At 41.3% G+C, this 13322-nt stretch overlaps 1 protein-coding gene across 1 annotated transcript; it reads left to right on the top strand.

Moving 5' to 3' along the window:
• Positions 1–8216: 8216 nt before the first annotated feature.
• UTS2 (urotensin 2) lies at positions 8217–12294 on the top strand (the record flags this gene model as incomplete). The annotated part of the gene is made up of 4 exons (XM_080631448.1): positions 8217–8625; positions 10869–10979; positions 11546–11589; positions 12178–12294. The coding sequence occupies exons 1-4, from the start codon at positions 8523–8525 to the stop codon at positions 12292–12294; spliced, it is 375 nt and encodes a 124-aa protein (XP_080487574.1). The 5' UTR covers positions 8217–8522.
• Between the last annotated feature and the right edge of the window lie 1028 nt (positions 12295–13322).

The raw sequence follows: 13322 nt of genomic DNA, 5'->3' as shown, positions 1-13322 counted from the left end.
ACTGAACAGTGAGGTGCTCATTACAACAGCTTTCCCAGACAGTTTGATCTTGCTGTTTTATACCAAAGCTTCAGGAATGGCCTAAAATTCCCATGAATCAAAACAAAGCCTGTGGAAGGGAAGCCAAAAACTCCTGAGTAGTGCAAATTGATTTCTGAGAGTAAGGGACACATTTACACCAAAGCTGGCTTTCTGAACTGTTTCAAGGGACAGTCATTCACAGAAAGGAAATACATTCTGAATAAAACATCACGAGCAATCCGCCTGTCAAGCAAAGGATTATGTGGGTAATTCAAACATGCACCTTGGCTTCACAGGAGCTTTTATTGAACAGATTCTTTAATACCTGAACAAACTTAGCAGTTCATGTGGAAATAACACAGGATCAGTCCTTCGAACTGAGCTCTAAGTGTTGTCCGCTTTCTGTGCATGTCTCAATAATCTTTCTTATTTATTATATAGCAAGTAAAAAAGGAACCAGGAATGCCAGGATGACTCCAAAACCACCTGGGTGGTTGGGGATGAGGTAACAGGCCAGATGCAAGTTTTTGCATTTCCATTTGTTTTTCTTGGAAGTCAGAAAATGTCCTCTTAGCCAGACTGTGCAGAGGCTCGGGTGATGTCAGGTGGAGTTCTGAAGGCATGGAAAAAGGAGACAAATCCTCTTTACAGATAAAAAAGCAGCAGGCTCTCCTGCTTAAACTTATTGCTTCCAGAACCAGCACCATTTCCTAGCATAGTTACTGACATCAAAACTGTGTTTGTTGCAAGTCTTGGCCTTGTAATTTCTTGAAAGAGTTGTGCGGGTAAGAAAAGCAAAAGGGTTTCTGCCCCTCACCTCCCTCTCTTCTACAGGCATGCTTGTGCATCTGGATGATTGAGACACCGAAACAATAATGCCTCCTGTCAAACACACAAACATCATATCACTTTTTCAAAGCAAAATATATCTTACTTTCAGTCTTTCTATCAGATCCTTCATAGAAGCATTGTCTTCTTTGATAATCATTCTGATACAAAGATTAACAATGTGAAAACCTCCATAGGAGAGGTCCGCTCTGAAGACACTTAACACATGGGAAATAGTATTAAACAGGGAACCTGTACCACTCTTGCTTGCATTTTAAACAGGTGACTAAAAGTCAAGGTAAGTTTCACTATTAAAATAATTCAAAGTCTTATTCCATCACCAAGTGTTACCTCCGTTACTCTCAGCTATGAACAAACCTTCCCTGATACAGTGCACTCTTCAGAGTCTACCAAAGGAGGTTCTCCATCCCACAGGTTTGTCTTAGGCTCTGCATCAGGAACAGATGGCTGAGCATCCTTCTATCCCTGGAATGAAAAAGGTTGTTGGATACCATCATTGCCTTCACTGTAAATAAGAACTTTTAATACCATGTACAAAGAAAATGGAAATTCCCTCTAACCTCAATTTGGCAAGAGTTTATTATGATATCACCTACTCTTTCCTTTCACCTTCTAGTTCCTGGGTGCCTGCCAGTCAAAGCAGCAGACTATTCCTGCAATACTCTGAAGCAAACTAGATTGTATTTTAATGAAAAAAACCCAAACCACCTGGTGAACACCAGCTGAAATGAGGGAAAATCTCCCCTGTTTGTATTAAGAAAATAAATCAGGTTTTATTTGCTTTACCAAGTGCAAAACCCCATACAAAGACACCTACTTCAATTTAAGGATCTTAAACCTGTTAAATCTACTCTCAGTTTACACAAGCCAAACTGAAGCAAGACATTTCAAAGCCAAAACAGAATGTCTGAGTTAGCCATTTAAGTCAGTTTTAACCCATCACTTTAGCTCACTTTTCTCCTGGAGATAAGCACTGCAGCAGGTTCAGAACAAACACAATTTTGGAAAACAAGAGTGGATGCAGAGGTGAAAGAGGAATTTTCCTTTAGCTACAACACTGCAGACTTGAGAAACATCTATATTTAAAACAAAATATTCTAATGTTCACAGCATTGCTATTTTTACTCCTTCCACTTAGAACATGTATAAACCATTTAGCCTGAAGAGAACACGATCCAGGCAAGGGGAGGAAAAGGTATCACACTGCTTTTACTCAGTGCAGCTTTATACAAGTTTTAGAGCAACTCCAAGAACATGCATTTACATGCCTAAAGCAAATGTTACTAAAGTATCTAAACCATAACAGATTATTCTTAATCTGGAATGGAAAGTACAGTGAAAAGGTATATGAAAGGAGCGGTGGGAGGAAACATTACTGACTCCAGAGGAGCTACCACACTGCGGTTGAGCACCAGAGTGGTTTAACCAAGCTCCAGTGTCACCAGAAGGCCTGAGGTTTCCCCTTCCCAATTCACATTATCAGTATTACAGCCACCCTTAATAATGCATCTTTTTGAACTGCTGTGGGACACCTCAGTAAGTGCAATACTGTAGACAGCAGAAGTGTAACCATGGAACATGCTTGATGGTTCCCTCATAATTAGGAGCTCTAATAAGAGAAAAGGAACCTGCTGTTCTGTTCTTTAATTTGGGAGTTAGAGGATTTGAAAATCTGAACAGGCAGTCAGGAAGCCGCTGGATATGACAACATCATATTCTCTTGTCACTGCGTCTCACTATGTCTGCTCTCATCAACAGGGTAGGCTACAATCAGAACACTTCTCACATGGAACAGTGAGGCTGGAACATGGAACATTTCTGTGCTTTTCAAAAGTGATTAGATGTGCCTCAGGGAATTACAGAACAGGAAAAGGATTTACCGTGCTGTGGCACTACTAATTATCCTCCTCATATAACTGTTTCTGCACCTTCTTCCAGCCATTCCTAATGACACAGAAAGAGATCATCATGTAAATAAAACATTTGTATGGTGGCAGAAACAAGTAGTAAATGAAGACTGCACTAGCCTACCTCCACAGATTGTGGTTGTCATTGGATTATTTCCTTCTAAGCATAAATTCTGCTTGTCTTGGAGAGGATTTTCAGATAAGCTATACATTAGGATATGCATGCTCTAGGCTTTGTAAAGCTACCCACTTCCTCAGCTGAAAAGGCCAAGAATACCGCTGAGCAGTTACAAACAGCCAGAAATACCTCCTTATTACCCTCTCCAGCTTAAGAAAGGAAGATTGTCACAAGGACTAGTGGAGAACTGGATGGAATGAGAGCAGGAACCACAGAATTGTTTAAATTGGAAAAGACCCTTAAAATCACCATAAACAGCATCTAAAAAGCTAGTTTTGGTGCTGTTCTTTGCAAAAGATCTGGAGTGTTTCCTCTCCTGGTCTTACACATCTTTCACCTCCTGCTATGTGAGGGCTCTTCTTAACCACTAAATAGCAGCTAAATAGCAACTTCAGAACTCTCACGTATCGCAAATCTGGGAATTCTTGCAGGAAGGAGGACTTTGCTTCCATTACTGAATTCCAGCATAGCAAGAAACATTCAACTTGCCAAATCAGAGACAAGGATCTGCTATCAGCTTCCTTCCCCTTTGTTAATCCCTAATTCTGCTGATCACTCCCATCTGCAGGGACAGCTTTCCACTCTAGTCAGATCAGACAAAGTCACCACAGAGAAAATCAGTTCATGCTCGTAGTGGGAATTATTTGATAAAGTGGAATCCATCTCAAACAGTGAAGGGAAGATTCCACACGGCTGACTGCCAAGAAACATGCATTCATTTACAAAATAACCTTGAAAGAACTGCTTTAAAGATGCCCAATGAGACCTATGCCAACTTTCCCCCGTTAAGTACACGTATTTGTCCTGGAATATGAATCACAGAGCCTGCAGAGATTCCATTTAATTAACAAAAAACCTCCAAGTAGTGAAGGATTAAAGGGATTATGCACTCGGAAAGTGAAGTAAAAAATTAAAGTCTGCTTTTGTGAGCCATTCATTTACTGCCTACGCTGAGTAGGGCAGTTAAATGCCAGTGATCATGAGGATACCTCTTGGATTAGTCCATAGCTCCTGCCCACGCACTGAACTTCTATAGAACTACTTGAAATTTGTCCTCTCGTATCAGTTGTGGGTATGAGAGTGATCCTGAGACTCTGTGGTGAATAAAATAAGTACACAAATGCGAGCACTTGAACAGGAAAATAAAGAAAAGCATAAGGACACCTCTGACAAAATTGCCTTTGTTCCATGCCCTCTCCAGATGCAAGCTGTTTGCCTCTTGCTTTGCAGACAGTGAAACAAGGCCATCTTCAGAGACAGGAAACTCTTCATAGATGTCCAATACCTGCACCCTGCAGTTAACAGGGTATAAAGTAGTTTCAAACAGAGAGATCTGGAAGACACCTCTTATACCTCATCCATCTTTTGCAATTTGCTGCTTTAATATTTCTGCCCTTCTTCACTTTGAGCCGGAACAAGTGCAAGACAACAGCCTGGGCTGCCCACCCCCTATCATCCCAACTACTAAGAATAGAATCAGGACTTCCTTGCTCTCATAATTGCAGTTTTAAAAATAAACTGCAATTGCATAGTTAGTTCCATTACATTTTTGGTGGAAGAAACTTGATTTCAGGATCTGGTCTCTGCTCCTCTGTTTGCAGCTGCATTACCCAGAACCTGATTCCCATGAGATGTGCTGTATTTCCAAGCTCCAGTCATGCCAGACTTACTTTCCTTCATGTCCAACAGTGTGAAGCTTCAAGTTTTCTAATTCTGTAGTGCTGAGAGGACAGGGATTTAAGGACCAGTTTGTCAAGCTTCACTTGGAGAATATACCCAGACTACAGTCTGCCAGCCCAGCAGGGCCAAAAATCAAGAGGGTTTTTCCCTCTCAAACTGGTGGAAACTCTACCACAAAGGAGCAGTGTTTAAGCAGCTGCGATTCTCTGCCAGAGAACTTTCAGACAATTTGCCAATTCTGCAGCAAAGTATCTTCAGAAAGGCCTACGGACCTGCTGCCATCTCCTTTTACACACAGGTATGTATTCAGTAAAGCACACGTACTCACCTATGCCCCTTCAGCCCACCAGCGAGCAAGAAAACCTAGGTCAGAACCTCTCAGACATCCTGCATAATTTCAGAGAAGCTCAGAAGATAGAAATGCTACTGTGCATAGGCAAATACACCATGTAGTGCTATGTGATTCTACAGAACGTATACCACGTGTGCTACATTACAGTTAGGCAGAAGCAGCATCTTCAAAGGAGGAAGTTAACTGCAAGTGCCCAAGGTACGGTTGTTTTTGTTCCTTTGATCTGCTGAGTCTCCCAACAGGCTGTTTTCGGCACACTCTAGAATGTAGAGTATACATAAAGCAATGCAAACTAACGGCAGGAAAAAGCCTTATTGCACATATGATTTCACAATGATCTAATAATCATGTCACAAAGCTGAGCAATTAGCTAAAATGGGAAATTTTAAGTTAGTGTTAACAACTTTGCTGTTAATGAGGCCACAATGTGCTATGGCAGCAGTGACAGCAAAGCAAACCCCCCTCCCCAAAATGCCTCAATAATAAGCTAGACCCCGGCAGGGAAGCAAGCAATACTACAGGTATGTTCTTCTCTCGCACCAGCCAGTATGTGTAACTCACTGAAACAAGAGGTTAAGTTAAAAATTCTAGGAAAATTCAAGGAAGAGCTGGAAATTTATATCAAACAAGCTCATCTGCAAATTACTAAATTCAAGCCAAAGAGCTACATCAGAAGTTATACCAAGGAAAAACTCCCTCGTATGAATGCTGCTGCTAAACCACATCTTCTCTGAAGTTCCTGCTCTTGCCAACTGCCACAATACTGGACTAAAACAACAACTTACACTTGCTTACCATAATGCACTTTAAAACAGGGGAAAGAGCTTTTGCATCATAGATTAGATTTAATCCTTCCTATTTTCGCATCATTTTGGCTGGTGGTTTTGTTGTGTCTAAGTTTTTGTGATTTCATCAGCAACTTACTCTTCACGAGCCATCATTTTAAACTACGAACAGCTGTTTCTTCTGATAATTACGAATAATATTTTATGATAGGATAACACATACTTACTGCTTAGAGTTTGCTCAGTGATTTATCTGGACTGCTGCTGCTCTCTGATTTTACACTGAGGCACCTGAAAGAAAGTCTATGAGAATAAAACTTAAATTAAGTTTTCCCACAAAATAGTTTTGATTAAGAATTGAGTCGATTTCCAAGTTTTCAAAGTGCAATTCACACTTACGTCCCTCACCCATGTGCTCAGGGCTTTGTACCTTTGTTTAGGATGAGCTGTTTGTTTGCTTTGCATGATGACGTGTGCACTGTCCCCTGAGGAAAATGCCTTTGACATTTTGGTAGAGGAAAGAGTGTCTAAGTGACAATTTCAAATCTGAGTAAAGGCAATAAGCTGTGGGCAAGCTGCCCGACTTCCACATGACGCACTTCATGATGGCTCTAAGAGGCTGAGTCTTCCTTGAGAGAAGATAAAGGACATCAGTTGCTTGTGAAGAGTGCTTCATTAGCTTTCCTTGGAGGATGCTCAGAGTGAATATTGACAACGCCATTGTCATTGACAGTTCACTGAAGGAGAAGCATTGTACAGGGCATCCAGCACCAACAGTGAGATCATGCATCAAATCAGACCTAATTACTGTCTGCAGCTTTGGAATGAAGAGTTGCATGACTCAGATGAGGAGAGAGAATTCCTCTCTTGTTACTTCTCTCATAGGGAAGCACAGAGAAAGAGGTGCATAAAGTATAGGAATTAGGTTAATTCTGTAGTGAAATTATTTTGTCATATCCATTCACTTCAGCAAAGAGAAGTCCCGAGAAACAGGATCTGTAGTTCAGACACCTGCAGCATATGTCCTGTAAGTCAATATTAGACCTCTGTACACACAGGATGACAGAGAAGTTTAGGTTAAAAGGACCTGTGAAGGTCCTCTCTCTTCTCTCTCCCACCTTTACATTCAAAGCAGAGCATTTGAGCTTACATGGGGATGCCCACGGCCTTGACAAAGCCTTGGTTTGAAATTCAGTCCCCTTCCATCCCTGGAGCAGTTAAACTTGACTGGATACACCCCTGGACACACTGCTCTGGCTGACCCTGATTTGAGCACAGAAGGTTAGAATAGAAGAGTTCCAGATTCACAGAGTCCACAGCTTTTCTGGGCAATCTGTTAACATGGAGTGTGCTCTCTCTGAATTAGACTTGTAGCAGAAATAGCCCTGTTCTAGATGACAGTTGAAGTTAATCTGCAATTAACCCTGGAGTGACAGAACTTATAATATAAAAATTAATCTTCAACAGGAAATGTTGATGTAGGAAAAGGCAAGCAGATCACTCTTTTTGCAACTTAAAATTATCACATAATTCAGCAGAGGGAAAGAACTTCAGTAACGTTAGGTGGATTTTACAGTATATTGAAGAGCATTTAAAGGCACATTTGATTAGAGAGGCAGGAAAGAAAATTACTGAACTTTAATTTCTTATGAACCTGAACAGCCATAACCTTCTCACCACCTGAAGGAAACAAAATTGTTGTAACTTACTTACAAGGCTCTACACAGCTGGATATGATGCTTCACAGAGAATGAAGATGAGGGACCAGTCCCATTAGTCTTCTCTGATACTAGATTGTAAGTAGAGAAGACAAAATATGCTAGATGGAAGGAAATGAAGACTAAAGTTTGAGCTTACATACAGCAACTACTGTGCTAGCATTAAAAAAAAGCAAAAGCTGAGCAAGGAAAAAAATCCTTAGCTAACACACACAGAATTAGGTAGTTGCTTCCAATGGGGGAAGGAGAAGATAAGCAAAATGGAAAAGGGTCTCCCAGTCTAGCGAGGGGGACCTGTGTTTAATATCAACCAAGTAGTTTATATGTACCAAGCAAGTCTCCAGATGGAAGCTGTGCTTTCTCTGCCAAGGCAGTTCTCTAGGGCAACATTGGATGAGGTCTTCTCAAATAAATAGATGTGAAATGCTCCGGGGGGCTTGGGGAGCTCGGAAATCAAACTCCCCTTCCATCCCCTTTGTAAATGAACTCAGTATTTTAACTCCCCTTCTCTTGTACTTCTTCTGGCACAAGAACCCCAAATACAACACAACACATCCATCCATCTCCAAGAAGAAAAAAAAGTGAATTTCATATCAGATGCTTTGCGTCAAGGCTGCTAAGGCTCATAAATCAGCTGTCTGATTGCTCTGGTCATTTCAACTAATGTCTGACCCTTTTGTTAACTCATGATTTATAACTGGAAGTTACTTTTTTTTTAATGCCAGATTTATAAACTTTACTGTGCTTGGTTTGATATAATATCCATTTTGTACACCAAGCTATAAGACAGTAAATTTATTGTCTATGAACTGTTACCTTGAAAAATTACATCAATGCAAAGTGGTTTCCATTTAGAATCAATGGGCAATAAATTCATTGGATTTTTTTTTTTCTGAAGGGGGGGAGAGAACATGATGATATTTATGAGGTCATGAGCGGCTATATAACGGGTGAAAGTGGGAGCAGAGGCAACAGACAGGAGTTCGGAGATACAGGGGTAGGCAAAGACGAGATCCATTCAACACGGCAACAATGCATAAGCTGGTATTCTGCTGTCTCATTATTATTGGCTTCTCCTGTCCTCTCTCATCTCTCCCCATCATCAATGCCAGTGAGATGTCGTATCAACTCTCAGGTAAGAGCATTTTGATTTTAATGGTCAGAAAGCAGGGGCTGAAGCAGTAAACTCAGAAGAGAAGCAGCTATGCTTTCTGAGGGGCCTTCATCTGTGCTGACCAGCTTAGCAAAGGTGGGAATTCCTTTCCAACGCTGGCAGCACATGTGACATCATCAGTGAAGGCTACTCTTTAAAATGGGGGAAATTGGGCGCCCTAAATATTTATTCCTGCTGCTTTGAGATCCAGGAGACAAAGGTACCCGAGCCTTCCAGCACTGAATGCAAGCTGGCATACACAGCATTGTCTTTGAAGCAGAATTAGTAGGCAATGAGTAATTTAAAGAAACTTGGCTGTACAGCGATATTTAGCTGAAGCCGTATTTAAAAAGGAGGAAACCTACTGCAGAGATTGATATATTCCTACTGAGATCAAGAACAGGCAAATCTGTCTTACACTACAAAAATAGTGTATTGAGCATGCTAACTGCGTTAAAGCAGATTCCATTCAGTCCCGTGGAAGAATGAATCCTGGCTTGAAAAAGCTGCCCTCAAAGTTTGGGATTATAGCATAAGTCAAGACTGAAAGAGCTCAGTAAAGATGCACAACAATCGGGATGGTTGCTGTCATGAGAGCTGACCTGTGCTGGAAGAGTTTCTGAAATGAGTTCTGAAAAGCCAGTCAAATCGAACCCAAAGCTAATGCATAAAGCTGACTATTAAGAAGTGGCTGTTCTTACCTGGTTGTCAGGTACAATAGCCATTGTGCTGGTTTATAGGTATCAGTAGTCCCTAGCTTGCTTTGAACATCTTGGACTCACTAAGCCAGCATCTTCTTAAACCTTCCTCTATGTAACCTGCATTTACAGACAACCATGACTCAGTATGGATAGCATCTATCACATCACAGGGTGAACAAGCTGGCTCTAACATTACTGCATTTGTTTGAAGACATCCATTAGGCTTATTAAATCTTCCTTGCTAATATAAAGTCTGTGAACTGGATAAGATAGAACTCAGTATTAAAGAGGGCTCTTATTTTTGGCTTTGTGGTTTGGTTTGGGTTTTGTTGCTGTTGTTTGTTGGTTTGGGTTTTTTAATCTCAAAATCAATTTACCTGCCAACACTGCTCTGAATTAAAAAATAATACAAGGCTAGAGAGAGGCACTATCTCCACATAGCACATTATTGGGAAGTTACAATACTCTATACAGTGTCTTACATTGAAATCCCACTGTCCTTTGCAATTGTCCATTTGTACAGTGCGCAAACTAACAATGTGGACGTCAAAGGTTTTCCTGTTCTTGATCTTTGTCTGAGATTTTGAAGTGTTGAAGGATTATTTTCAGCAGCTTATTTTCTTATATATACACCCTATTAAGGAGTTAGGGACTCTTACCCACCCTGCAGGTAAGAGCAACTAGAATGCCATAGCATCACCTAGAAGTGCAACTAGAAAACAACACTCATCTCCACAACTGGAGTTTGACAATAGCACCCTCTCATTGCCCACAGTTTTGAATGTCTGCTATATATTAGCAAACATGAAATTTACTGCTCAGATTATAAAAGCCTTATTTACCTCAAGTGTAACACCACGAAGGGCTCCTGTTGAAGACCTGCCCTGGGGCACAGCCTAGTTACAGGATTCTAAATTCTCTATGCACCTACAAATTAATTCCACCAGGTATCAGCGACCTGTTGTTTCAGAAAAAGTAGCAGTATCTGTAACTAGTACACACATTAAATAAGAGAGATGACTGAAATGCATCGAGAAGCATAGCTGCCAAAATATTCCTACATTTATCCTGCCCTTCACCTCATTTTATTGCATTTAATAGTTGGGAACCCAAACAGGTTAATAGGCCTTGAACAGGAAGTTTTGTCTTTATTCATAAAAAAGCTCCAGCATAGGAACTAGTTGATAAAGAAATGGACTAAAAACTGGTGTGTGAGTTCCCCAAGCCATGGGAGCAGCTGCTGTTGGGTCAAAAAACTTTCTTAAAGAAAGATCTGCCAAAGAAATGAGGACCTGGCATTAACATCAGGAAGGTATCTCTTCTCAAAGCTTTGGAAGAAAAAACCTCAAGACAAAACACACAAGTATCCCTACCATATTCATTAAATGAGGATGAGCAATTTCATTATAGTCTTCATCAGGCTGCCAACAGACCTGATGAGAAATCATCTGAGACAGACTGAAACAGGGATTCAAAGCAAAAAACCCTCTTACCGTATGCCTGTTTGTCATCTTCCATTTGCAGCTCATGAAGATCCAAGATTAAACCTGGAGAGGCTGGGCAGCCTAGGAAGCACTTCCCTGCTTCAGTTCCTGCCAGAGCTCTTGGGCACACTGACTGAAGACAACAAAGGAGGTGAGGATTTATCACAACAGTATATGGAGGAGTACCCATGATCTGCATGTCCAGCTTCCATAAATATTCTGTCCCACTCCTGGGTATTTTCTGGAACACAGCATTATGTGCAGACAACAGATAGCTGACATTTAGTGAACTGGGACCTTGGGGAAACCTGCTGAGCAGCCATGCTTGCAGCTCAATACTAGCTGTAAAAGTATTCAAGTCAGTTTAGTAAAACCTCCATACAACAAAACCAGGGCAAGATAAAAACTGGCCTAGAAGGAGCTAGCAGACAAAACAGCAGTCTCTTAGAAACCATCAGTACTTGCAGGAGGTGCAGAATCAACAGCAATAGATGGTTCTGGGGGCAACAGATTCCTGCTGAAGAGGACAATACAGTTTGCATCTGCTGAATCCCAGATCCTGCAAGGAGAACTGGCCCTGCTGCATCGAAAGGGTTTTCTGTCTGGTACACTGAACATTCCAGACTTCTGCTGGCTTCAGCAACATGGCACACAATGCCGTGCGGAGGTTCCTGATTTCTAAATGGTAAAACATTTCATTATGTCTCCCCTCTCCAGGTCTTAGCTCCAGCAGCTACAACCCAAGGGAAAACATCAAAGAGGTAAGTAAAATGACCATCTGTCACTGAAACAAGAAAAACAAGACCCCACATTTTAAACCACATTTTAAAATACATGAAATTGTTATCATCATTTAAGAACCAAAGACTTCATAAACAGCATAGACTAAAATATGCCACAGTGTTCTTGAAGCTGGAATCATCTAGCAGTTAGGTAAGTGGGAGGTGGGGAAGACAGCAAATAATCCAGAGCTTTTCATTCCACCCACCCCGAAAAACTGCTTTACTAAATAAAGGCCGATTTCCAGCTTCACCAGGCCAGGCCATTAACCAGCATAAGCTGCACATCATTTCCCCCCGACCACAACATAGGCTACACAGTATTATCAGATTTGTTATGAACCATTAGGTAAATAGAGAACATAATTCCTGCTGAATTAAATATAAAGGCAGAAGGCAGGGACCAGTTTTAGTGCATCACCTAAATCAGAGGGCACATGGGCCAATCGCCCCTCCTTCCCCCAGTCAGAACACACGGATGAGCAGGCAGTTGGGGCACTGGAGAATGGACTTTCCCACTGGGAACATTTATCATCCAACAGTAACTTGTTTAATGTTGTTTGACTTTAGACTTCCTATGGAAATCATCCTCGGATTGCTTTGCTGGGCCGCTCCTTGACCAAGGATAGGAAACAGTACAAGAAACGTGGGAATCTTTCCGAGTGCTTCTGGAAATATTGTGTGTAAACAGGAGAACAAAGTCCCCCTGACTTTGGTTGCATAATTTATACAGATGTCTGAAAACATGTTTATAGATTTGCTTTTGATTTAAAATGAGAATGAAGAAACATGAAGACAGCTCCTAACTTTAGATTCTGTGCTACCTGGAAATTAATAAATTCTTGATGTTTTGCAATGATGCTGTGAGCAGTGTGGTATTTACTTTAGACTTCAGCACAACAGGAAGAAAGTAATGGCACAGAGATAAATGCGCAACATGAAAAGAACTCAGGCAGGGGAAGTAAGATTCCCATGGGGTCCCATGAAACCTCTCAGAAGATGCCTCAGCTGCATATAATTCCAGAGGCAAGAGGACTTTCTCTTTTGTTGCTTGGTCTCTTGACATAGCTTGGGATGCCAGGGAGCGAGGGTCATTGCTGCATCCCCTGAGGATGCTGAGCCAGTGAGGGATGGCAGTTTAACAGTGGCCAATCCCCTCCTGACATCCCCAAGGCACCACGGAAACAATCAGCACATTTCAGTATCAGGATCAAGCATCTGCTCTCACTGCTGCTGGAGAGAAATAATTGCTCAATCTCAGGTACTTCCTAGTAATATCTGCAATGAATAAAGCTAAAGATCCCGCTCCATCGGGTGGCAATCTTGACAGACATTCTCAGTCTAAGCTGTGAAGCCTTACCTTGTTCAGTACATGTTCTGCATGTATCTCATGCCAATCAAGGCTCAAAGAAAGCTTGACATAAACTTCACTTAATACACATACTACATTGATTGCAATAATATACATCATAAATCTCTACATGTGCTGTTTAAACAAGGCTTGATGCAGCTTGCTCACCTCACATAAATTGTAAGACTGATGAAGGCAGCTATAGCAAAGAAAAATGTCCTTACAGCAGCTGGATGCACCATGCAGCTACTTGAAGTCTTCTGAACATTCATCCTTACACAACAGAGCAGTCAGTGCCTGTCTGGAAGCTCCTCCTTTCCTGCCTCCTCATCAGTCACTAAAAACTGTAAGAAAGACTCCAAAT

The sequence above is a fragment of the Psittacula echo genome (assembly GCF_963264785.1).
Source record: "Psittacula echo genome assembly, chromosome: 17".
Taxonomy (NCBI): Eukaryota; Metazoa; Chordata; class Aves; order Psittaciformes; family Psittacidae; genus Psittacula; species Psittacula echo.
This window is presented reverse-complemented; position numbering and strand designations above follow the sequence as displayed.